Source organism: Mytilus californianus, unplaced genomic scaffold (genome assembly GCF_021869535.1).
Source record: "Mytilus californianus isolate M0D057914Y unplaced genomic scaffold, xbMytCali1.0.p SCAF_11, whole genome shotgun sequence".
Lineage (NCBI taxonomy): Eukaryota > Metazoa > Mollusca > Bivalvia > Mytilida > Mytilidae > Mytilus > Mytilus californianus.
Window position 1 is genome coordinate 51144847 of NW_026262593.1, and position 27162 is coordinate 51172008.

Here is a 27162-nt window from a genome sequence, read left to right on the forward strand (position 1 = left end):
ACTACGTTGGCAGCTGCACCGTGAAAAAATTAGGTCATATGTTGAGACAAAAATAATTACTGTTTTGTGACACATAGGATGCAACACAGGAAATGCTCATCCTTCCAAAAAATATATTTTATTGTTTGTAAGTGTTTCAGTATGTTCCGTTTTACAAGTTTTGTTCAGCTATAGCCTATTCGTTTTTTCCTACATTCGCAACACGATTAGTATAACAGATCAGTAAAAAAGGAATTCATTTGTTTTGTTACTAATCAAGTTTTGTTTAGAAATTGGGTTTTCTTTTGATAATGTTTTTTGTATTGTGCCCTTGCTGTATTCTGCCTTTTATAATAATTCTTTGTGTCATATAGCTATATGGGGGAAAAAATCTTAGTAAATAAACGCATCACCGAATTTGTACTTATACATGAGCAACACGATAAGTGCCACATGTAGAGCAGGATCTGCTTACCCTTCCAGAGCACTTTAAAAAATCAACCCCGTTTTTTTGATGGGGTTCATGTTATGTCTTTAGTTTTCTATGTTATGTTTTATAGACTGTTGTTTGTCTTTTCGCCGTTTTTTTGTTATATCCTTTGGTATCTTCCGTTCTTGGTTAATAAATCATTTTGATCTATATTTTTTTTTTACTCAGCTTAGTAGAATGAATTTAGCGAGCTCACAGAAATGTCCACTAATTCTTTTATTATAAACAGTGCGCAGATATATTCTGTCTGCAATATCATGTAACGTGATCGTACTGTTAGTGACGTCAATTTTCGATGACGTCAAAGTTATAACCTTCTAGCTACTTCAACGTACAGTACCTGATCGTTTGAGATAATCAATAATGGTGAGTTTTGCATATTAGAATATTTGAAATGTCTTGCAAAACAGGATATGCCCTTTGTAAAAATATTTTGTACACACACAAACAGCTTTTTTTGCGACGACTACGGTCCCTTGCGTGCTTCTTGTATACACAATTTTGAACGGTAACTTACGTCACAGTACCCAAATTGAACCGATTACCCAAATTGCACCTATTCAGCAAAAATAGCAGCGGAAATCTTACAAGTTTTCTGTGAGACTAAACAACTTGTATTTTTATGATTTGACATTATACACGTCTTTCAACATAGGTATATATATATTCAAATATACACAAAACGTTCACAGTATATACCAACAGATGAAGTATTAACTGGAAAAGGTAAAATCTACGGAAACGTCGCCTTGCGACGTCCACAAAAAGTCATCATTTAAAAAATGAGCAAAGAAATATATGTCACAAGCATCCCGGCATTTCTTAAAAAAATGAATAGTAAGCATGGACTAATGTCAAATTGTTCTAAAGATTTGAAGAAATAAAACAAAACATCTGTTATTCGGTTTTTAAGGATGTGAATTTAAACATGGATGCAATGTGCGTACTCCTCATTACATAATCATGTATCGTTTGGAGGTCTGTTCAAACCATTTTTCTATGATTCAATATGGATTCAAAATTAAATTGGTGTAACTATAAAGTAAATAAGGATACATCTACAAAATAAACACAGAATGGAAACTTTTATCTGGACCTGACGAAGGTTATCCAGGATAGTGCTTCGGACGCACGAAATTTAACAAGTTATTTTCATGGTTAGAAAGGCCGTCTTCAATCCAATACTAGCAACTAATGAACACTCGTATACGAAACTCGAGGTACGAAATAACATTGTAGTTGTAATTGTGTTTTATACTTGCGGATCTCAGTTTATGAATTTCTCATAACTTCAGATGCTATTGCGAGGTTTTTGTTAATGGGGAAAGTACGACTCCTTGAGTATCGCAATAACAAGAACTCGCAATCTGATTTCTGATACATACAGTATTTATTTGTAAGTACCAGTAGTTTTTTCTAAAATCGCAAAAAACTCTCATGTTTGTTCATTCTTCAAAAATCACAATAATAAATACACGCAATAATTTCTGAATTTACAATATTGTATCTTTAAATTTAATGTATTGCAGTAGATTTGCGTAATATTTAACGTGAGGGTACCCAAATTGCACCTATTTTGATCGTGTTTTCACCTACGTTTTTTATGATCCGGATAGAACGCTCAATATCAAAGTTTTTAAGCAAGGGGTGTATAAATATTTAAATATCATGTATATAAAAATAAGGAGGTGTAGTATGCTTGCCAATGAGACAACTATCCAAATGTGGTTGATGTAAGCAATTATACATTGTAGGCAACTGCACGGCCTTCAACAACGAGAAAAACCCATACCGTATAGTCGGCTATAAAAGACCCCGACATGAAAAATATGAAACAAGTCAATTGAGAAAACTAACGGCCTAACTTATAATAAAACAATTTGCGAAAAACAAATATGACAGACATGAACCAACGACAACCACTGAACTACAGGCTCCTGACTTGGGACAGGAACATAAAGAATGTGGCTGGTTTAAACATGCTTGTGAGCGCTCAATCCTCCCCTAACCTGGGACAGTGGTGTAACAGCATAACATATAAGAACAAACTTTAAAAATCAGTCGAAAAATGCTAAACTCATCAGATCGATACAAAGCAGAAAAACATCAAACAAAGACACAGACCGGACGTGGCAGGGTACTTATACATCCTTAACAACAAAAGACACAAAGTACAGATCTGAGAGTACTCGCAGTTACTGACAGCTAGTTCAAAGCCAATAACAACTAATGAATAAAGCATGTATCTAAGACTAAAATATCAATCAGTACACATCCAACACCCAATGAATTTAATGTAAAGACGTCATAAACAATCAGAGAAAAACATGACCTTGTGTTTTTACTTTATTTTATCTTTTATATTTCTTACAACACGAAAATAAAATACATTAAGTATTACATTTTTCAGAAGGCACGGTGTAGGCCTATTACAAGGTTTTACAGGTTATTAATTAGTTTGAAGCAATATAATTGTTTATCTATATTGATGATATTAATGTCTCTAATTTGTTTAATAAATATTTTATAGGTTGAAAAATTAACCGAAGAGCAAATTAAAGGTAAGTTATTTAAAAACAACTTGTTAGTAAACGGATCATGGTGAATTAGTAGGTGACAACAAATCCATAAAATACTTGAAAATTACTATTTTATAATTACATAGCAAAGTAAATACACATTAATTGCACTCCGAAGTACTTACTAATGTGTTTCCCTCGGTTTTGGTTTGTGACCCGGATTTTTTTTTCGCTTCATCGATTTATGACTATTGAACAGCGGTATACTTCTGTTGCCTTTATTTACTGACAATTATGTTCTAAATAAATCCCCTCTTTAACTTCACAAGCTCTTGTATACCAAAATCGCCTCTTGCATGGATTAAAATATAGCTTTCATTTTCAGACTCGTTTCGTTTTTTTCTCCAATTTGGTATTAGTTTCATTGTTTATTTTGTAGATTATTTAAAAATGATTCCACTTTTTCGAGTGTTATCCATTATTTTCAGTCGGTTAGGAACTCTCATAGTTTCCCTTACTTTCATATTTTCAGAATGTGGGGAAGCTTTCCGTTTGTTTGATAAAGATGGTGACGGTACTATTACAACACATGAGATAGGGATTGTTATGAGATCATTAGGAAAACACCCAACAGATGAAGAACTGAAGAAAATTGTAGATGAGATTGATATAGATGGTAAAACCTAAAGACGATCATGTCATTCACTACTTCCTATTTTTTTACATCATTTTAGCTTATTTTACTTCATCCTGCAATTAGCCTAACTATTGTACAAATAACAAGTACAAACATAAATATTTGCTTTATTTTCAGTTCATTTTGGGGTCGTCTTCGCGGTACGTGTTTAAACTATGTCGATTTCTTTGAAAAACCAGAGACAATAATTTGGATTTAAACAACGAAAGCTCAAGTGCCCGGTGTAAAACAATATATGTACATTGTCGGAAATATAAAATGTATTTGTACTCGCTACGAAACAGGTGAAAAGCTTGTCCTGTTTCTAAAGCTCGTACAAATAAATTTTATATTTTCCGACAATGTTCATGTAAAATTGAGAATAGAAACGAGGAATGCGTAAACCCGAACAAAGGGTAGAAATCACCCCAAGGCCACCAATGGGTCTTCAACACAGCGAGACAATTCCGCACCCGAAGGCGGGCATTAGCTGGCCCCTACACAATAATGTATATTAGTTCAGCGAAAATGGACGTCACACTAAACTCCGAAACATGTAAATGAACCAAAATTAAAAAAAAAGCATACAAGACTAACAAAGGCCACAGGTTCTTGACATGGCACAGGCGCAAAAATGCGGCGGGGTTTAACATGTTTTGTGAGATCTCAAGCCTGCCCTTTACCTCTAGCCAATGTGGAATAAACAAACACACAGCAATAAGCACATTGCATATGTATTTAGAGTATACTGATTTGCTTATTCCTAACATTATATTTCAATGGACACAGATCATAGATTTCTCAACTGGACCAAGGTTTAATGTAGATGGTATTTGCAGGAACTCGTACACGTCCTAAAATGAATGACAAGCTTAAGTGCTGCACAAAAAGACAAAAAGGTTAAGTAGAAAAGAGGTCCATGTCCATACCCTTTTGTAAAACCTTGTAATAGGCCTACTCCGTGTTTTTAATATTTTCTGAAAAATGCAGAACTGTAAAATGTACTACTAAATGTATTCTTATGACTTTAGTGTTGTAAGAAATACAAAAGTAAAAATAAAATGAAAAACCACCAAGACGTAGTAAAACAAAGTCAATTATAGTAAACAAATAAGCGATAGAAAATTGTGTCAATTAGCATCGTTAAAATAAATAGAATATGTTATGGGTGTGATCCTTGACAAAACACTGTTGTTAAAAGCAGATAGATTTATAGCATTTACATATTTGATATAAACATATTCTGAGTGTTTTTTTCTTCTTTTGTACCAAAATGAAAGGGTGATATATAATTTACCATGTGAACATACCAGTTACTTGAAAGAATAATATAAATTATATATTTACGCACGATTTCAATCTCGTTAAAATCAGACCGTTATATTTGTTTGTCGCCCGTATACGGACACGGAGCAAAGATATGTTTTGTTTTTTGCATGGTGAAATCGATAAAAATAACTTTAACATGGCTGAGAATTAATTTCCTCCCCCCCCCCCCTTTTTCAAACAAAAAAATATGTCAGTATACAACATATTTTTATTCTAATCTAAATTATGTCAAATTAATTTACTTGTTTTTTGTGTGTGTGTATGACTAATATGTTTTCGATAAGTCTGTTCAATATACCTGGATATCGGTGTAACTATCTCTTCTTTTTGTGTTGGTAGGTTTTATTCTCAATTTTATTTTCTTATTGACATATACGCGGCATTATGTTCTTTATTCGTAGTTGGTTTAATTTCATCCCGCAATCAGCCAACTATTGTACAAATAACGGATACACAAATACATGTTTGCCTTAGTTCCACTTTTTTTTTTAAATTTTCTTGTTACTCCGCTCCATTGTTGAGCAAACGATAATGTGAATATTTCTTTGAGTAACAGTTCATTTTGGGTCTTCTTCGCGATACGTTTAAAATTTGTCGATTTCTTTGAAAAATCAGATACAACTATTTGGTTTAAACAACTGAACCGTGATTAAAGTGCCGCGTGTAAATTACAGTATAAAACAACATATCATGTACATTGTCGGAATATATAAAAATTAATTGTACTCGCTACGAAACAGGAAAAAGCTCGGCGAGCTTCGCTTTTCGTCCCGTTTCTAAAGCTCGTACAAATTGATTTTATATTTTCCGACAATGTACATGTTTTCTGCTCTTTGGTCGGGTTGTTGTCTCTTTTACACATTCCCCATTTCCATTCTCAATTTTATAAATATGTTAGACTCAGAGAGACGTCCGGTCTCTAATCGACGCAGTTTCCTCAAATCGACGTCCTATGAAAAGTCACGTTCTAAAATCAGTGTCCAATGTGACGTCATGTATTTCCAAAACGACGATGTCATATATATCATTTAATTATTTGTTTTGAGTTTGATTTTTTTTTTTTTATATATTCTAATCGCTTTGTCTTTGTGTAAAGCTGCTTAAAGAAACTAATTGTTTTCATATATCTTTATATATTTTACAAATCATATAGACTTAGTTGACGTATATAAGAAGGGTAAACAAAGAAGGTAACATCCTGTCTAAAATAATCAACTTAATAAACATCCTAGAACAAGCATTTGTAAATGACAATAAGACAAACACCGACATCATATTACATGTACATGCATATCAATATATTGGTGAAAAAAGTTAATCCACTCGATCAACGTTGTTTTTTTTCCATATTCATATAAATAAATGACATGTGGATATAAGACAATGAAGTATGTCCAGTGCACGATGTTTTGTCGATATTGTCAACATTGCAATGTCTTCTTTATCGTGTCCTTATTGTGTTTACATTGTACCCATCTATACCCTGTCTATACCTTTGTGTTTATGTCGTTAACATCGTATATATCGTGATGTTGACAATATTGTGTCAATATCGTGTTTATGTTGTATATATATAAAGTCCCTACATTTCTGTTTACATCGTTCACATCGTATACATCGCAATGTTAACAACATCGTGTTTATATTGTATACAAAGTTTATACCTTTGTGTTAACATCGTTCACATTGAATACATCGTGATGTTGACCAAATCGTGTCACCATCGTGTTTATGTTGTATAAAAAGTCTATACCTTTCTGTTTACATCGTTCACATCGTATACATCGCAATGTTCACAACATCGTATCAATATAATGTTTATATTGTATACAAAGTCTATCACATCGTATACATCGCAATGTTCACAATATCGTGTCAACATCGTGTTTATATTGTATACCATGTCTATATATTTGTGTTTACATCGTTCACATCGTAGAATTGTAGACTGTGCAATGTTGACAATTTTGTGTTTACATCGTTCACATCGTCAACATCGTGTTTATGTTGTATACCAAGTCTATACTTTTGTGTTTACATCGTTTACATCGTATACATCGTGATGTTGATAGTATTGTGTTTACATCGTTAACATCGTCAAAATTGTGTTTATATTGTATACAATGTCTACACCTTTGTGTTAACATCGGTCACATCGTTTACATCGTAATGTTGACAATATTGTGTTTACATCGTTCACATCGTTTGCATCGTGATGTTGACAATATTGTGTTTACATCGTTCACATTGTCAACATTGTGTTTATATTGTATATCAAGTATATACTTTTGTGTTTTCCAGTACCAGGTATTTGTTCAAATATTCACCATGGAGTATATATATTCAGTACATGTTTATTGTTTATTGTTTCTTAATATTTTGTGTAATTCTTTTAAATGCAAGTTTTCCATCTTCTCAAATTATTTTTTTTCTTTATTAAGAATATTTTTCAATGAAGGTTTAGATTTCATGTATACCGTTTGTATGTTTTATGTACTTTTTATTACAACTAAAAAATACTGAAAAACTCAACTTGATATTTTCCGCATACGTGAAGGATTTTATAATTTGCTGTGAAAATAATTCTATCATATATGCAACAATTTGTAATAACACTTTAAGACATTAAATTAAGTATTGGATGTGTAAATAGCATGGTTTTAAATTAAAAACATATTATTGACGGATACACGTCATTATGTTTCCTCTGTGAGCCTCTTGCATTCTTTAAATGTTCTGTATAGCTTAAGACTACGTCACATAGTAACGTTTGCTATGATGACGTTGTTGAGGTTGCAATTGGGATAAAAAGTGTAGTATATAACCCCGGCAGTTTCCTGAATATATAAAAACTGACATCTCTGTGTTGTTATCCAATCACAAAACTCGACACATTTATAATCCATAAAATATATTTTAAAAAATTGTAATATATCGATGTAAACAATGTAAACATTATATAACATTTCAAACAATATAAATAATGTTGACACCATATCGTGCACACTACAATGCAAACGATGTAAACACGATATTGATAATACATTGTATACATCGCAATGTTAACGATGTTAACAGTATATAAGAGTTGTTACAGTGTAAACGATGTTGACACGATATCTTGTTAACATTTTTAATATCGCAATGTAAACGATGTAAACACTACATCGTTACTACATCGTATACATCGCGATGTATACGATGTTAACGATGTAAACAGTATATAACAATTGTTACAATGTGAACGATGTTGACACAATATCGTGTTAACATTGTTGATATCGCGATGTACATGATGTAAACACGATATATTTACAACATTGTATACATCGCGATGTTAACAATGTCAACGATGTAAACAGTACATATAAGAGTTCATACAATGAAAAGATGTTGACACGATATCGTGTTAACATTGTAAATATCGCGATGTCGACAATATTGTTTTAACATTGTGCACTGGACATGGATGGAGAGGAACCAAAATATAAAGATAACCGAAGGACATCTAGAGGCAATATACAGTCTCAAACATTAGACAGAATAAATAAGTATAGTCAATTCGCCTCTTTAAAATCTACAGGACTATGGGTAATCTCATTGTTCGTACACCAAAATGAAAATAACGTTACATCATTGGTTGAATTTCCATTGTTTAGTACGTTTTGAACCAATCACAATGTTTTGGTGTACGATTTTGAAAATATTTCTGTATTAGATTCTGAAACGGCGAATTGTTGAAAAGTATTATCATTTCGACTCTGCTAGATCTTTTTTAACAACTTTTTGAGTTTTTGGGTTCAACCAACCATTTGTATTCGGGAAATGCCTTTATCAAATCAGGAATATAACAGTTGTTTTCTTTAAATAAAGTTGTGACATCATTGAAGAAGTCCGTTAAAAGAAGCCAAATATTGGACGTCGATTAGAGGGTCATATAATTGGCCGTTGACTTGGAATCTTATTTCATTATGACGTCAGATCTAGATTTTGGACGTCGATTTGATGAACGGACGTCGATTAGATCCTATACAGACGTTGATCTGAGTCTTACATATATATGTATTTCTTCTGTTTTATTTATGTGTCAAGCTATTCACAGAATTTTAAAAATGCAAATGGCGAACAGTTAATTAAAATATGTCTCGTTATCGTTATAATATATTAAAAAAATATAATTTCCAACATATTTTTAAGGGGATGGGAGAGTGACTTTTGATGAATTTTTGACAATCATGACGAAACAGTTTTGCTCTAAAGAAACCGCTAGGGATATTCGAGAGGCCTTTAGAGTTTTTGATAAAGACGGAAAAGGTTATCTCACAGTATCAGAGTTCCGACACATCATGGAAAATCTCGGAGAGAAAATGACATGGGAAGAGACGGAGGAGATGATAGAAATGGTCGACACGGATGGTGATGACAAAATATCTTGTGACGGTACATATATTTACTTGTGTAATATTAAAAAAGTTGAAGTCTGAACCACAGGCACTTTATAAAGCATGGATCTCTCATTTTGGTGTATAAGATTTCAATTTAAATTTTCCTTTATATTTCAACTTATTTTCCCTCATTTAATGTTCTTCCTTTTATCCATAAAGCTTACAATAACATTAATGTATGTTATAAGAACTTTCTATTCTTATAACGTTACAAAATGTATATATACAAGGTAAATTAGAATGGACAAGAGCAAGAAGAACACGTAAAGTGAGTTTTGTCAAACGCATCGAGGTAGGTCACTAACAGCATTTTTTGTATACAAAGTCTATACCTTTATGTGTACATCGTTCACATCGTATACATCGCAATGTTCACAATATCGTGTCAACATCGTGTTTATATTGTATACCATGTCTATATATTTGTGTTTACATCGTTCACATCGTAGAATTGTAGACTGTGAGATGTTGACAATTTTGTGTTTATAATTAGTTGAAGTATTCATCTCTTTTTCAGATTTCATAAAAAAAGTTACCACGACAGAGTAAAGATGCTGAAAAATTTCTTAATCATTATGATTGGTTGTGCAGTATTATTAGCATATTTTTGACGTAACAATATGTGGTCTTAATTTAAAAAAAATGTAAGAAGTTTGATTTTAATTTGCGAAATAAGTGAATGGAATGATCTAAATTGGTGATCTTAGATTGTATCTTATACTCACGTGAAAAAATACTTAAGGTTCGTTTTGGGATTTAATCGAGCGACATCGAGGCAAAGGCATGATTTTTTTTCTCGGGAGTATATTTGTACATTTAAGAGATCCAGATAGTTCAATAAAATGTAAAAAATATATATACTCTGTAATTACAAAATGAAATAAACGCAAATATTGAAGGACAAATACAACGATTCTTTACCAATTTTGAATTCCTTTTTGCTTGAAAATAAGTAGGCACTGAAAACAGATCGAGGGAGTTGGATAGACATTTTTGGTTACATGTATCAGTTAGGTCATTGAATAAAAACATTGTCGATACTATTTATGTACTTGAATTTTGGCAAGGCACAAGGTCATGCTTAGAATTCTCAGACAGTTAATGACTTCTTTACTCTAGATCCGTTGGTTGTGTACTGATTGATACATTAGTCAGGGATAACATGATTTAGTTGTTTCATGTCAATGCCTTTGAACTAGCTTTTAGTGATCGTTACTTTGAGTCTTTTGTCTTTAATATGTTGATTTATTTGTATGGTGATTCGTGCCAATCTGATTAGTCAAACCATATTCAAATACGTTTTATATTTTGTTCTTATGTTGTGCTGTTTAATCAAAGATTAGGGGAGAGTTGAGCGCTCACACACATGTTAAACGCCGCCATATCATTTATGTGCCCGTCCCAATTGCAAACCAGAAGCCTGTAATTTAATAGTTGTCGTTGGTTGCTGTCTATCATATTTGTTTTCATTTATTTTGTCATACATTAGGCCATTAGTTTTCTCTGTAAAATTTTCATATTGTGTCATGTTGGGTGTTTTAAAGCTGTCTACATGATATGGGTTTTGATAATTAATTGACATATAGTAGCTTACATCGTCGTCATTTTGACATTAGTTGATAGTTGTCAAATTTATAATCAAATCACATCTTTTTATATTTATATTGTGTTTAATTGTATATACATAATGACTATACTAGCAAAGAAGTTGCTGCATCTGTGACTATTCATTTCAATGTAGTTGAAACAATATTGGATATAGCAAGATACAACAATACAAAAATACCAAGGTTACCAAACAAACAACAATGAAAATTAGACTTTGTCATTACTAACTCACAAAATATGTCGGGAAGTGCAGGAATTGATAATATATCTGACAATCATGTGGCACATACTCTTCAGGTAAAAAAGGAAGGAAACCTTTCGGGCTTTATCGACTTTCGTGATAATTTTTTAAAGCATTAAACCTTCAGAGTTTACGGTGAGCTGAGTTGAACATTGGGGTATAGTATCTCGATACCAGAGTACCAGAGAGAAATTCAGGGGCATATGTTGTATGGCAAAACGTATTTAATTGATACGAATGTGATCTTTTCTCTGTGCTTTGTACCTGTCAACGTATATTTGTTCCTCCTAACAAAAGTTCCTGTGGAAACATTGTTATATATTCTTGTTTTCTTTCATTAAATATTGGGTTAAATATATCGAGATGTACATTGCATAAGAAACCAATGGGAAATTGTCATCAAGCCGAATAGAAAATAAGGAAGTCGAAAGTCATCTTGTTTGTCATGAATTTTAGTATGAACATTAATTGCCATCAGAAATTCTAATATCAAAATGAAACAGAACACGTTTGCATTTTAAAGTTAAATCAATAAAAGTTTGTTTAAATCGACACACGTCATTTGGACATGCATAATTGAATTGTTTCATATTTTGCATGTCGGGGCCTTTTATATCCAACTATACGGTATTGTTTTTTTTTCTCATTGTTGAAGGCCGTACGGTTGTCTATAATTGCTTACATCCACTTCATTTGGACTTTGGTGGATAGTTGTCTCATAGGTAATCATACCACATCACCTTATTTTTATATATTTTGAAAATCTAGATTTTTTTTAGATAATAAATATCGAAATATCTGTAAGTTTGGTTGAAGATATATATAAACGATACTTATTTCCATGTGTGACACGTTTCCTGAAATTGAATAATTATTATCACTCTTACACACGTCTAAAAGGCTTGAAACTTTAAACTGGTAGTCTCAATGAACGTCAAAAACATAATATAAATGAAAATAAGACTGTGTAAAGTTGGTACGTCAAAAGTTCTTTTCTGGATTTATCTTCATCAAGAACACTGAAACCCAAAATTTGGAAAGCCAAGGTTATATAACTACTTAAATACATAAGGATATATACGATCAAAAAAGTACCTAAAAATTCGTAAGGGGTTCCGTGGAACCCTGTGTCTCGCCAGCTATTGCTGCTGTCAGTGTAAAAGTAAAAGTGTAATGTTGACTAAAAAAGTGAGTCCATTTATCAGTAAAATACAGAATTAAAGAAAAACAATTTTTTTCTTAAGATGCTATTTCATGGTCTTGAAGATTAGCTTTTGTTCAAGTCTCATAACAGCTGTATTATATGTTTCTGCTGTTCTTGAATCAGCATTAATAAAAAAGACAGCTACTATCAGTCCCAGAGAGTATCAGTAGTCAGTACTTCGGTACTGACATGCCTATTTATTACAAACTTTTATAAAATTGTCTGTTTATAAAATTTGATGTTATACAAACTAAGGTTTCAACTCCCTCAGGCAAAGTTGACCTTAGATGGATTGGGCTATTTTTAGGTACTTTTTGGTCATTAAGCTCTCCAACTGTTTCAGTTCTTATACATCCTTGGCTTTCAAATATTCGAGCGTTCCTGATGAAGGCTAATCAAGAAAAGCGCTTCGTACGCATGAAATTCATAACGTGTTGTTTTATTTTTTTCTAAGCATATCCGCATATGTAATTTAAAGTATCGGAAAGTAGGAAGTAGGTGTCTGACTGACCCGAAAAGCTTACTTAAGTTATATACTGTACATTATAACTCATTACTGTTGAGCTGCTTACACAACATGAATTCATTCTGTTCAGTAGTTTATGAGAAAAGTATGGGCAAACTATTACATTGTATAAGTTCATTTAAAAAAATGGCAAAAAGGAAGTACTTAGTAGATATGTATCAGAAAAATCCAAAAGCACACTCATTACAACTTGTTTACAAAAAGTTAAATTTTTCGGAACACTATGGATTTTCTACCTCAATAATATATTACCTTAGTTGTTTTTGGCGAATCATTCTGGAATTTTGGGTCTTCAGTGCTCTTCACCTTGTACTTTATTCGACCCTTTTATATTTTTTTATTCAAGCGTCACCGATGAGTCTGTTGTAGACGAAATGTGCGTCTGGCGTTCAAAATTTAAAGCCTGGTATCTATGATGAGGGTATCATGAATAGATATAGACTTTACTGCATATGGCGTTTTTTGATATGTGGAATGTTTCGACTTTGATTTATCCTGGTACACTGTACTTCACCCTTTCCAGCATACTATTTTGAAATTTAATTTTTTAAACACTTGGGGGAAAATGAATACTAAGTGGATGTTCACTAAAACCTCATAAAATATGAGAAAATGGCAAATGCGTCAAAGTAACTTTTTTTTTACTGTTCTTCAACTTCTTTCTGGTGATTGCTCAATGGGCTTAAATGAAGGATTCAACGACCTAAAGCAAGCTTAAGTTGAACAGTTTCTGGTATATATGGCATTCCAGGATATATAAAATTTCAGATATTTTTTTTTTTCTTCAAATATTTATTATAAACTTTAACATGTTTAACAAATAAAAATATCACCAATAACCAAGAAAATGAAAGACTCCGTATCATAAACCTGCCATCATAATATGAACAACTTTTAAATCTTCAACCACTACTATATTGTGATGTAAATTTGTTTTTCATTTTAACATTGATTTTCTTAATCAAAGCATTCATAACAAAATATTTTCATGAAACAATTCTATATATAAACTCAATTTGAAATCTATGTAAAAACTATTTAAAACATATCTTTTATTGCAAGATCAGCTTTAAAAAACAGTTTTAAATGCTTCATCGTCATATGCAACCAAAGTCTTTGTATCATCATGAACTGATAATAATTGGTTAGTTAGACTATTACATAAACAATTACTTCTGCCTTGGTTTCATCCATTTCAAACTGCTCTAATTCTTTACTCATACTAGACTCTTCATCAGAATCCCACATTTCCCACGAGTCTTTTGTCTGTTGAGACTCTAAGTACTGTTCGTGATCTCTTCTGTTAATTCCGTTTCATTAAATGCATTTTTCAAAACTATTTTCTCCTTTCTCATTTAAATCGCAGGAGTATCCACACTAATACAAGTTCCTGTCATCATCACCGTCTGTAGAAGAATCAACCTTCAACACTCCATTTCCACCTTTATCTTTTATGGCTGCTTCAATATATTTACCTAGACAATTGTCCTGCAGTCTTGCTTTTGTCAGTTTTGTTTGCCCTTGATCTGTTTCAATAAATTTATTTTTCACTTTTGCTTTTCTTTTTTTCTTTTTGGAGCAACTCTTTTTTACTTCACATTGTGTGTGCTGAGTGAATGAAGGATTAGATTGAACAGCAGCGCTATCAACAAAATGCATTGGCAAAAGGGAAAATGTAGGTTGCCTTGATCTTATATCAGATCCTGAGCATAATGGATTCTGCCCTTCATGACTTCTTTGCATATGCTTCCCTATGAACGTATTTTCTCTATCTTCCTTGCCTCTGGTTTTTTCTTCCCTGTCCAAGTCTATTTCCTTCTCTACTGTACTATATCCATCATTCTCTACTGTACTATACCCATCCTTCTCTTCAGTTCTATATCGTCTTTCTCTTCAGTTCTATATCCGCCCTTCTCTACGGTACTGTATCCATCATTCTCTACTGTACTATATCCATCATTCTCTAGTGTACTATACCCATCCTTCTCTTCAGTTCTATATCGTCCTTCTCTTCAGTTCTATATCCATCCTTTTTACGGTACTATATCCATCATTCTCTACTGTACTATACCCATTCTTCTCTTCAGTTCTATATCGTCCTTCTCTTCAGTTCTATATCCATCCTTTTCTACGGTACTGTATCCATCATTCTCTACTGTACTATACCCATCCTTCTTTCAGTTCTATATCGTCCTTCTCTTCATTTCTATATCCATCCTTCTCTACTGTACTGTATCCATCATTCTCTACTGTACTATACCCATCCTTCTCTTCCGTTCTATATCGTCCTTCTCTTCAGTTCTATATCCATCATTCTCTACTGTACTATATCCATCATTCTCTACTGTACTATACCCATCCTTCTCTTCAGTTCTATATCGTCCTTCTCTTCAGTTCTATATCCATCCTTTTTACGGTACTATATCCATCATTCTCTACTGTACTATACCCATCCTTCTCTTCAGTTTTATATCGTCCTTCTCTTCAGTTCTATATCCATCCTTTTCTACGGTACTGTATCCATCATTCTCTACTGTACTATACCCATCCTTCTTTCAGTTCTATATCGTCCTTCTCTTCATTTCTATATCCATTCTTCTCTACGGTACTGTGTCCATCATTCTCTACTGTACTATACCCATCCTTCTCTTCAGTTCTATATCGTCCTTCTCTTCAGTTCTATATCCGCCTTTCTCTACGGTACTGTATCCATCATTCTCTACTGTACTATATCCATCATTCTCTACTGTACTATACCCATCCTTCTCTTCAGTTCTATATCTTCCTTCTTTTCAGTTTTATATCAATCCTTCTCTACGGTACTGTATCCATCATTCTCTACTGTACTATACCCATCCTTCTCTTCAGTTCTATATCGTCCTTCTCTTCCGTTCTATATCCGCCCTTCTCTACGATACTATATCCATCATTTTCTACTGTACTATACCCATCCTTCTCTTCAGTTCTATATCCGCCCTTCTCTACGGTACTGTATCCATCATTCTCTTCAGTAATATACCCATCCTGCTCTACTGTACTATATCCATCATTCTCTTTAGCACTATATCCATCGTTTTCTGCTGTACTATATCCATCCTTCTCTTCTGTATTATTTCCATCCTTCTCTTCGATTCTATATCTATCCTAATCCAACAAAGAAAACTCAAAATTTTCCAAGTTTAGTAACAGCTTACTTGAACCTTTGATCTATTAATTCCAAAATCATTAAGCTTCTACCCCTTCCTAATATCGTCCTTCTCTTCAGTTCTATATCCATCCGTCTCTACGGTACTGTATCCATCATTCTATACTGTACTATACCCATCCTTCTCTTCAGTTCTATATCGTCCTTCTCTTCAGTTCTATATCCGCCCTTCTCTAAGGTACTGTATCCATCCTTCTCTACGGTACTGTATCCATTATTCTTTACTGTACTATACCCATCCTTTTCTTCAGTTCTATATCGTCCTTCTCTTCAGTTCTATATCCGCCCTTCTCTACGGTACTGTATCCATCATTCTCTACTGTACTATACCCATCCTTCTCTTCAGTTCTATATCGTCCTTCTCTTCAGTTCTATATCCGCCCTTCTCTACGGTACTGTATCCATCATTCTCTTCAGTAATATACCCATCCTGCTCTACTGTACTATATCCATCATTATCTACTGTACTATATCCATCATTCTCTACTGTACTATACCATCCTTCTCTTCAGTTCTATATTGTCCTTCTCTTCAGTTCTATATCCGCCCTTCTCTAAGGTACTGTATCCATCCTTCTCTACGGTACTGTATCCATTATTCTTTACTGTACTATACCCATCCTTTTCTTCAGTTCTATATCGTCCTTCTCTTCAGTTCTATATCGTCCTTCTCTTCAGTTCTATGTCGTCCTTCTCTTCAGTTCTATATCGTCCTTCTCTTCAGTTCTATATCTGCCCTTCTCTACGGTACTGTATCCATCATTTTTTACTGTACTACTGTGGATTCATTTATTTTCGTGAGTACCAATTTTCGTGGATTGCGGAAAACATGCCTTTTCGTGGATATGTGATTTCGTGGTTTTACCAAATTCTGCATACAACCTAATAGACAATTTGTAATTCGTTGAACATTGGAATTCGTGGTTCGCCTGTACCCAAGAAAACCACGAAAATTGGTATCCAACGAATAATAATGAATCCACAGTATACCCATCCTTCTCTTCAGTTCTATATCGTCCTTTTCTTCAGTTATATATCCATCCTTCTCTACGGTACTGTATCCATCATTCTCTTCAGTAATATACTCATCCTGCTCTACTGTACTATATCCATCCTTCTCTACTGTACTATATCCATCATTCTCTTCTGTACTATACCCATCCTTCTCTTCAGTTCTATATCGTCCTTCTCTCCAGTTCTATATCCATCCTTCTCTACGGTACAGTATCCATCATTCTCTTCAGTAATATGCCCATCCTGCTCTACTGTACTATATCCATCCTTCTCTACTGTACTATATCCATCATTCTCTTCTGTACTATACCCATCCTTCTCTTCAGTTCTATACCCATCATTCTCTTCAGTTCTATATCGTCCTTCTCTTCAGTTCTATATCTGCCCTTCTCTACGGTACTGTATCAATCATTTTCTACTGTACTATACCCATCCTTCTCTTCAGTTCTATATCGTCCTTTTCTTCAGTTATATATCCATCCTTCTCTACGGTACTGTATCCATCATTCTCTTCAGTAATTTACCCATCCTGCTCTACTGTATTATATCCATCCTTCTCTACTGTTCTATATCCATCATTCTCTTCTGTACTTTACCCATCCTTCTCTTCAGTTTTATATCGTCCTTCTCTTCAGTTCTATATCCATCCTTCTCTACGGTACTGTATCCATCATTCTCTTGAGTAATATACCCATCCTGCTCTACTGTACTATATCCATCATTCTCTTCAGCACTATATCCATCGTTTTCTGCTGTACTGTATCCATCCTTCTCTTCTGTATTATTTCCATCCTTCTCTTCGATTCTATATCTATCCTAATCCAACAAAGAAAACTCAAAATTTTCCAAGTTTAGTAACAGCTTCTTTGAACCTTTGATCTATTAATTCCAAAATTATTAAGCTTCTACCCCTTCCTAATATCTTCCGCTGATGAAGTGTATAATGAAACTAACATTATGTAATTCAAATATTTAATTATTCTTCTTACCTCAGTCTCATCCAGTTTGTATTTCAACAAACGTTTAGCATTTTCTATAGCTTCTGACGGACCAATTATTGTCAAAATTACATCCTAAAATTACAATTATAATATTTTGAAAAAAATTAATTATCAGGATTTTTAAGATTTTTAGTATTAGTAATACACAATTTCATTAAAACCGTTGTAGTTTCTGACTTTAATTACAATAATATTTCTTGTAAATTATCTTGATTAAGAATTCAGGATTAATTATGAGTAATGGAAAATGTTGTTATAACATATCTAGGCAGTTGGTGCTCTTCGATCGTTTGAATTGTTTCGCATTTTACTACATTGCATGGATTTTGCTCATTGTTGAAGATCGATCGTCTATCAAACATGTTTGCTTGAATCACCATCTTTTGGTCTCTGGTGGATATTTGTGTCATTGTATGATGCAACTTCTTTATTTCTATATTTTAGCCATCCTTCAATTATGAAATAATATGAGTGTTTGATGGAGTATGAATATGATGAAGTTTGCACAGATGTCAGTATTCAATCTCGGCTTAACCTCAGGAAATTATTTTTTAATTATTTTATGTTTTACATGAGCTTCAGTATGTAGATATAGGAAGATTGATCGATACATACGGTTTACAACGCATATTACTATAAAATAAGATTAATTCGGTTTATTCGTATCAGATCAACAGACTTTTAGTTCACTGATTTCCTGTTTGAATTGTGTTACACTGGTCATTTTGGGGCCCTTTATAGCTTGCTGTTCGGTGTTAGATAATGCTCCGTGTTGAAGGCCGTACTTTGATCTATAATTGTTAACTTTTTTATGCATTGTGACTTGGATGGAGAGTTGTCTAATTGGAACTCATACCACATCTTCTTATTTATAATTAGGACAGTTCAAGTATAAAAACGACTGACTGTTTTGGCTAGGATTCGGTTGATCACAGAAGCTTCTGTAAAACCATATGTACAAAATCTCTACATTGAGATAGTTGCAGTTGTTGTCGGCAAGGTTGTAAGAGCTCCAGAGAAACAGGGTCATAGTTGTGACGGAGCCTGAAGACTTGAAAGACCTATTCATCCCTATCCCTATACATAAGTGTATGCGACAACAAATGTATAGCGAACTTTATCTTGGACTGTGATCGTATCCGAAGAGAAATTCTCTAACTATTTTTCTTTAACTGTTGAATTTTCTTATAACTTAGACATTCGTCCAAAACTATTTGTTATCTATTTTTTCAATAATTTTAGTTTTAATTTGTCAGTGCATCGTAAGCCTATCTGCCTGGCTGTAATATTAATGTAGTATTGTACTAATATGTGTCTAATGTATATATGCAGGTTGCACTATAATAAACCATGCATTCATTCATTCATAAGTGCCCTCCCCCTTGAGATCAAGTCCTTTCAGTTTCAAATTTAAAAGTGCAAAAATTAAGTCTAATATAAGAATAAGAATATTTTATATAATATTTGATGTAATATATAAACAAACGGGAAGGAAAAGGGTGAATTAAAACAGTTTCGTTTGAAAGTCCGAAGAGCCTTTTCCCCAAAACTAAGTTGCTTTACGAATTCATTGTAGCAGGGTATTCTTATGATTAAAATTTTATCTACCAAAGTCAGTTATTTAATTACTTGTATGTTAATCTTGATAGTGACCTTGGAATTTTATAATAAAGAAACCAAATGCTGTGCACATTGGCAACGTTTCAGTCTAAATTTATCATTTGTCAGTAAAATAATGTAAATTGTGTGTGATAATTAGTACAAGCAAAGATTTCCATCCGGTCATCTCTTTGTAAACAATAAAACGGACATGATCAGCTAAAACGATGTGTAATTGAATTTTTTTAAAAGTAAAGGGCGTTGGTTACTTCTAAATCTGTGATATTTTATATCACTCTTCGAAAATTCCGACAAAATGAATTTCCATTAACCCTAATTATCTCAGGCACTTATGGACTATTTATGTTGTGGGGGATTATTATGAAGAAAAAAAAGTTTTATTCTGAAATTCATGAGAAAAAAATTGTTTCAGAAGGAAGGTGAAAAAGATACTTCGTTTCTGACAAAAGGAGTCGAAAATATTTGACAATTTGTTCCTGTATGCTATAATTGATAAAAAATGTTTGTTCTGAGAAAAAAGCTCCCCCTCCTCCGACACATGCAGGCAGAAAATACATTCATGCTTCGAAAAAAAAATCTAACGTTTTAGTATGATATAGAAACATGAACAATTATTTCCTTTCAAAAATCTTGATCATATATATTGAAAACCTAAATTCGGAACGGACAAACGGGCGGATGAACGGACGCACGAACAGAAAAACATAATGTTGGCGGGGCATGCACATTCATTGTATTGAATAACTATATATCTGATGCATAACAGTACTTTCTTATCAAATAGATATATTGTGAGAGCTTGATCAAATTCTGTTGAATGTTTTAGGAAGAGTTGTTGTAATCTTGACGAAAAGAATGTTGGCGACGAGAACACTACGAGGACGTTGACTAAAAACGGCGGATAATACTCTAAATGTATAGACTATACTAAAGCAGTAAACAGAAAAAATATTGAATGCAAATCCTATTAAAATTTACTTCGATTTATTCATTAACTTGTCATTGTCGATCAGTACTTTCTCTCAATATATGTTCTAGCATATATTGAATATAGGGTATTCAAAGATGATGGTCCAGCAAAAATATTGAAAGAACTGTTCAAATAGGATATGTCGTTTCAGAAAAGTTTTTTTGCAAAATCAAAGAGAAGACATGGATCAAACTAGATCAAAGTGACCTTTATGCTTACTATAGTACCCCCTTCTCCATGCATATGTTCCAACCTGATTATGATTGCCTGTCGATAATGTGAATGAATTTTTAATGAAAATTTAAACCAGCATTAGCCTTATATGTTAGCTTCGCTGAAAAAAGTGTGTCTGATGACCAGATTATCGAACCATCACGACATTGCTAGAAATACATGTATATTACACAAACAAAGTTTATCAACACATATGCGGCATTGAAAAATATGTGGAAAATGTCTTCATTTACTTTTCAAAACTATTTCAAAAGATTGTTTATGAAAACCTCTTTCAAAGGAAATCATTTTTGCATTTGTAAACTATGATCGATTTTGCTGAGGACAATTTTTGTTGAGACGGTTCAAAATTGGAGTTCACAAATTTATCCATTTTTTAGAAACGGTATTGCTTAAATGTGGGTGAAGATAACAACATTTAGTCTTTATTGGTTGAAGTTGACATTTTTTGAAAAACTTTTGAAGGTAAATTGAATTTTGGTTGGAGAAAAAAAAATGAAAAGAATCGGGAGGGGCATTTTTGAGCCCCTCCCTTTCGTCTGACATTTTTTTTCTTTTCTAGCTTATTCGATTCAGACACCATTAAAAACATTAGGGTTGAAATTTGGACAGATTTGGTCAATTTTTAAGAAACTTTAACCTCCACTTTTTTAAATGGAGGTGTTGCAAACAATTTTTTGAGTAGTATAGATCTTAAAAAGAGGGTATACAATTACAGCGAGCTTTCCAAATTCCGGTAATTGAATAAACGAATCTTGTAAGGATGGAGCTGTTCGGAGGCTTATAAGTGGAAGTCATTAGGCATGGCGACTTAAGGAAAATAATCAATATATTTTTAAACGTCGGCAGACCGGCAATAATAAAACAGAAAATGTGTCCACAGTTAACTGATATCCAACTCGCACTATCATTTTCACTGTACAATGAACCATGGAATCGGGATCAAAACTCTAATTTGACATTAAATTTCTCCTTAGTTTTGTGATCACCGATTCTGAGACCTGTAAATTCAAGTCTTTGGGTAAAAACTCATTTTCGAAAACCCAAGTGGTTGCTAAGCATACTGTCATATTGTTATAACTTACACTAGACTGTTGGTGTGATAAGCATTATGTCACGTCGGGACCTTTTATAACTTACTATATGGTAGGAGTGGGCAGGGGTTGGGTCATTGTTGAAGGTCGTACGTCGATATATTTGCTGATACGACGTTTGTTTTTTTTTGTCTCGGTGGATAGTTTTTACATATCTCATTGGTAATTACATATATCTCCTTTCTTAGTTTGATATTAATGCTATATTGAGTTTCTTATGATACCTTTTCACTTTGAAATTGAAATTTTAATTTACATTGAACGCAATAGAAATGGTATGTTCTCGAGTGGTTAAAGCACATTATCCATCAACTTATGTTTGGCAGTATGCATGACTTAGGCCTAACGAGAGGTTCTTCTCCATTATTGGAGACGCTGACAGTATTGGATCCACATTTTCTACTAGTGGCATTGGCTCTATAAGTTGGTCAATTTGTTCATGGGACAAATTTATTTCGCCATCAACTTGGATTTGTTTTTGTGAGAGAGTTACTCTAACAACCTGATCATTATCTATAACAGATGAACAAAGCTGAGAAGTTTCTGATCTGCTTACCCTTCCGTAGCACCTGAGATCATCCCCAGTTTTTGTTGGGGTTCGTGTTTCTCAGTCTTTAGTTTTCTATGTTGTGTTTTGTGTACTGTTTTTTGTCTGTTTGTCTGTTTCTTTTTTAGCCATGGCTTTGTCAGTTTATTTTTTTACTTTTGAGATTGAACGTTCCTTTGGTATCTTTCGCCCCTCTTTTATATCCGTAGATCCGGGGTTTTTTTTGTTTTGTTTAATATTTGTGTATTGTTTATATCATGATCTGAAGAGTTGGCGCTTTTTAATTGACGTTGTACAGTGTACACAACTGACTTAGGTAAGAGGATCGGATTTGTTCCAGCAAACACATATGTACTCCGTTACATTCTGTACGTCCCTGTCCAAAGTCAGAATCTTTTCTTTCAGTGGTTGTCGTTTGTCACTGTGTATATCACAAACCCTACCCTTTTCGGTGAGAACCAGGAGCTTCAAAATTGTAATGACATAACGGAATGGAAAATAAAATATGGTGAAAAAGTCCAAGCTTTGCCATGATATCATCATCTTTGATGTTTCTGTACACATTTTATAGTTTTTATTTCAAAAATGCTTAACATGCAGACAGTCTAACTAGACATGTGGTATAAATACAGCACCTCTCTCGAAGGGATTTACACTACATTTTGTTCATAAAAAATTCCTGTCTCCTTGGAAGAAATTTCTTCCAACAAGTTAGAAAATGTATTTCATTTCCAATAAAGTATACAAATATAGTTAATAAACTCAACCTATTCACTTCATTTTCTATCCTCTCTCAAGTTGGAAGAAATTTCTTCCAAATAATATTAAATCATTCAAAATTTCTTCCAACAAATATAGAAACATGTAATATATTTACAAATTATTTTCCATTTGTTCAACACAGATAGTTCACTTATTTAATATTCCTTCTTGGAAGAAATTTCTTCCAGTTACGTTTACAACAGTAAGAAATTTCTTTAAAGATTTTGAAAGAGGTAGTTTTTCTTTCCACTGCAGAAATTTCAATTGAATTTAGCAAAAGTAAAATTGCCAATACATTATTATAATCTGTTATACAACTTAATTAATTCATATATTTTTTCATATAATGGAAAAAAATAATATACTTACATTTGGTATTTATATTATAACACAAATAAGTCACTTCATTTCAACGACTCAATCTTGGAAGAAATTTCTTCCAAGAACTTTTACAGCAGAAAGAAAAAGTTCATTTCATTCTGTATAAAGGCTCTACCACTGCTTGGAAGGAATTTCTTCCAAGTGCATTTACACCCGTAAGAAAAACAATCATTTTATTTTGTTCTACTAAATTTTTGTCAGTGATACTGATTGGAAGAAATTTCTTCTAAGTGCATTTACAGCCATGTGGAAAAAATAACTTTATTTTGTAAAAACAAATGTCATTTCGTTTCCTATAAAGGCTCCATCATTTCTTGGAATAAATTTTTATTTAGTTGAAGTTTTTTCCCACAGATAATTGTATTCCTCTACATTTATAAAAAAAAGGAAGTCATTTTAAATTGTTGATACATATCCCTTTTAAAGAAATTTAGAAAAAATGCAGTACATTTCAAACAAGTATTACATGATACTAGGTTTCTGAGAACTCATGTTAGACTTGAACGCTGAAGTAAATTCACTTAATTATTAATGGCTAGCACATACATCTTACATAAAACAATAATGCAAAACACCAAATAATTGTAACTGACCTAATATTTCAGAAGGGAGAGGCAATAAAGAGGGGTAAATATAAAGTATTAGTTATTTGCACTTTTTTAATGTGCGGTAAGCTGAAAAGCCCGATGTAGACGGGGTGAACATGCGTCCCCGATTCCTATCCCCCTACTCCCAGACTAAAATTTGGTCAAAGAAATTTTTCAAGCATATCTATTTTTAACTTCCTCTCTACTCCATGTTCCCAAATATTTCCTACAAGATTTTTTGCTAATTCCGACACCAACAGTGCATGACTTTTTGTAAAAGGACAGGACATAGATTTGTGACGTCTAGGACACAGTACAATATGGAAAACAGATTTGAGGCTGGCCATAGATTTGAGGCTTACATATTTGTTGGACTTTTTTTTAACATAGAGGGTTGAAAACAAAATAGGTACTAATTGTTACCTTATGCACTACAACCACTAACCAGAATGCTTAACATCACAATACTATTAGCTGGTTTTGCACATTGTACAACACAGCCATTCATTTCTCCGATAATAACAGTCGTAATGGGACTATGTAAAGTCACTTCAAGATGAAATATGATCAATTAATTGAACACAAATACTAAGTCTACAACAGATAAATGCATTGCAATACAATATCCACAAAAAAAATAAGGTCAAAAATCAAAAGTTGTTCTAAGAAATTTCTTAGTTTGTCTCTTCCTACAGTTCTCTAGTAATAGTACACATAAGAATGTACTATGTTTCTGTTTCTTTGTTGAGTTTTCTTTTTATCTGAAAAAAAAGTAAAGCACCACATAATTATTTTCTCTGTCTAAAACATAAAGATGTATCAAAAGCATGAACTTAACTAAAATAATACACCAATATTCATAAAAACAAACTAAAAATTTTAAATATATAATATGTCCTCTTTTCTAGCTAAGGGATGTGATCAAGTCCCCTCCTCTCCACCCTTGGCAGTTTAAGATAGAATTTTGGATCAGTGAGGGAATGCTTTTATTGGTCCCAGTTGTAACTTACAGCATTCAATTAAAAAGGGCCTTTAAGGTGATCATGTGTAAATGTAGAAAAAGTTAATAAACAATTGCCATGTGGTGATTGTGCATCAAGTCTGAACCCCAAAACATTACAGGACAACATTGAGTGACCATTTAAAAGTTCTTAATCAACTAATTGAAATGTTTGAATATCAACGTATCTTTCTAGTTCGTGCTTCCAGGAATTTGTAAACAATGCATGTATGTATAATAGACAAAATCATTTTTACACCTCCACACTGTAGAGAATGCAAGTGCTGCCGTTGGTCAAGAATGTTACAAAAGAACAATTATTCCTATAATGCAATTCCAATAAGGTACCAGTGGTGTTCCATATTTTATTCACCGAAGACTACACAAACTAGGAAAAAATGGGTAGCAGTTCCTGTTACTAGAAATGTCAAAAACATATACAGGGTCATGCAGCAAACATGGATAGTGTCTTTTTGTTGTTGGGATATACAAGTACCCGGCCACGTCCACTCTGTGTTTTTGTTATATGTATTTCTATTTATCCACCTGATGAGTTGAGCCTTTTTCAACTGAATTTTATAGTTCGTTCCTATGTTGTACTGTTACGCCACTTTCCCAGGTTAGGGGGAGGGTTTGGATCCCGCTAACATGTTTAACCTCGCCACATTCTGTATGTATGTACCTGTCCCAAGTCAGGAGCCTGTAATTCAGTGGTTGTCGTTTGTTGATGCGTTACATATTTTTTTCGTTAATTTTTTTGTACATGAATTTATTAGGCCGTTGGTTTTCTCGTTTGAATTGTTTTACATTTGTCATTTCGGGGCCTTTTATAGCTGACTATGGTGTATTGGGTTTGCTCATTGTTGAAGGCCGTACGGTGACCTATAGTTGTTAATTTCTGTGTCATTTGGTCTCTTGTGGAGAGTTGTCTCATTGGCAACCATACCACATCTTCTTTTTTTTTATATTAAAATGCAGTTGAAAACATCGTCTTCTTTTTCGCTTAATGAAAAAAGCAAATTTTAAAGACCTTGAGGTGCAGATTTTGAACATATTTTCTATAATTTGAAAATGTGAATTTGATTTTCTGGATTTTTTACACCAAATTGGATAAGCTTTCAATTAGGAGTAATTGCGATCCTATATCGTCCAATCAGAACCCATACAAGATCCTATTCTCAATTTCTGAGTACCATCTTAAAAATTGCTGGTAAAATTTAAACAAATAATTGCGATCTTGTTACCAGAAAGATGTAGTTGAAATGGGCATGACATCGTAACCATTGGCAAGCGAAGATGATAAACTGTAAGAAACAATTAGACAAAAAGTTCAAAACTGTGCATGAATCGAATCATTAATAACACAGTCATGTAAAATGTTAAATCTGAATAAAAACAAGTATAACTTTGTTAATAACAACAACTGTGGATTTCGTGGGATATCAATTTACATGAATTTTGTTTGTAGAAATGTATTGGGTAATACAGCATTTAAGGTGTTCAATGAAGTGTGAATTTCCGTTACGGACCAGTTTCCAGTAGTTGAAATGGGCATGACATCGTAACCATTGGCAAGCGAAGATGATAAACTGTAAGAAACAATTAGACAAAAAGTTCAAAACTGTGCATGAATCGAATCATTAATAACACAGTCATGTAAAATGTTAAATCTGAATAAAAACAAGTATAACTTTGTTAATAACAACAACTGTGGATTTCGTGGGATATCAA

At 33.1% G+C, this 27162-nt stretch overlaps 2 protein-coding genes across 2 annotated transcripts; one reads left to right on the top strand and one right to left on the bottom strand.

Annotated features, from left to right (window-relative positions):
• Positions 1 to 3004: 3004 nt before the first annotated feature.
• LOC127720275 (calmodulin-like) lies at positions 3005 to 10408 on the top strand. The gene is made up of 4 exons (XM_052226783.1): positions 3005 to 3030; positions 3521 to 3664; positions 9191 to 9433; positions 9956 to 10408. The coding sequence occupies exons 2-4, from the start codon at positions 3595 to 3597 to the stop codon at positions 9985 to 9987; spliced, it is 345 nt and encodes a 114-aa protein (XP_052082743.1). The 5' UTR covers positions 3005 to 3030; positions 3521 to 3594; the 3' UTR covers positions 9988 to 10408.
• Positions 10409 to 15855: 5447 nt separating this feature from the next.
• LOC127719235 (uncharacterized) lies at positions 15856 to 24939 on the bottom strand. The gene is made up of 4 exons (XM_052225251.1): positions 24877 to 24939; positions 17798 to 18051; positions 17350 to 17587; positions 15856 to 16161 (listed from the first exon to the last, which is right to left on the bottom strand). The coding sequence occupies exons 1-4, from the start codon at positions 24937 to 24939 to the stop codon at positions 15856 to 15858; spliced, it is 861 nt and encodes a 286-aa protein (XP_052081211.1).
• Between the last annotated feature and the right edge of the window lie 2223 nt (positions 24940 to 27162).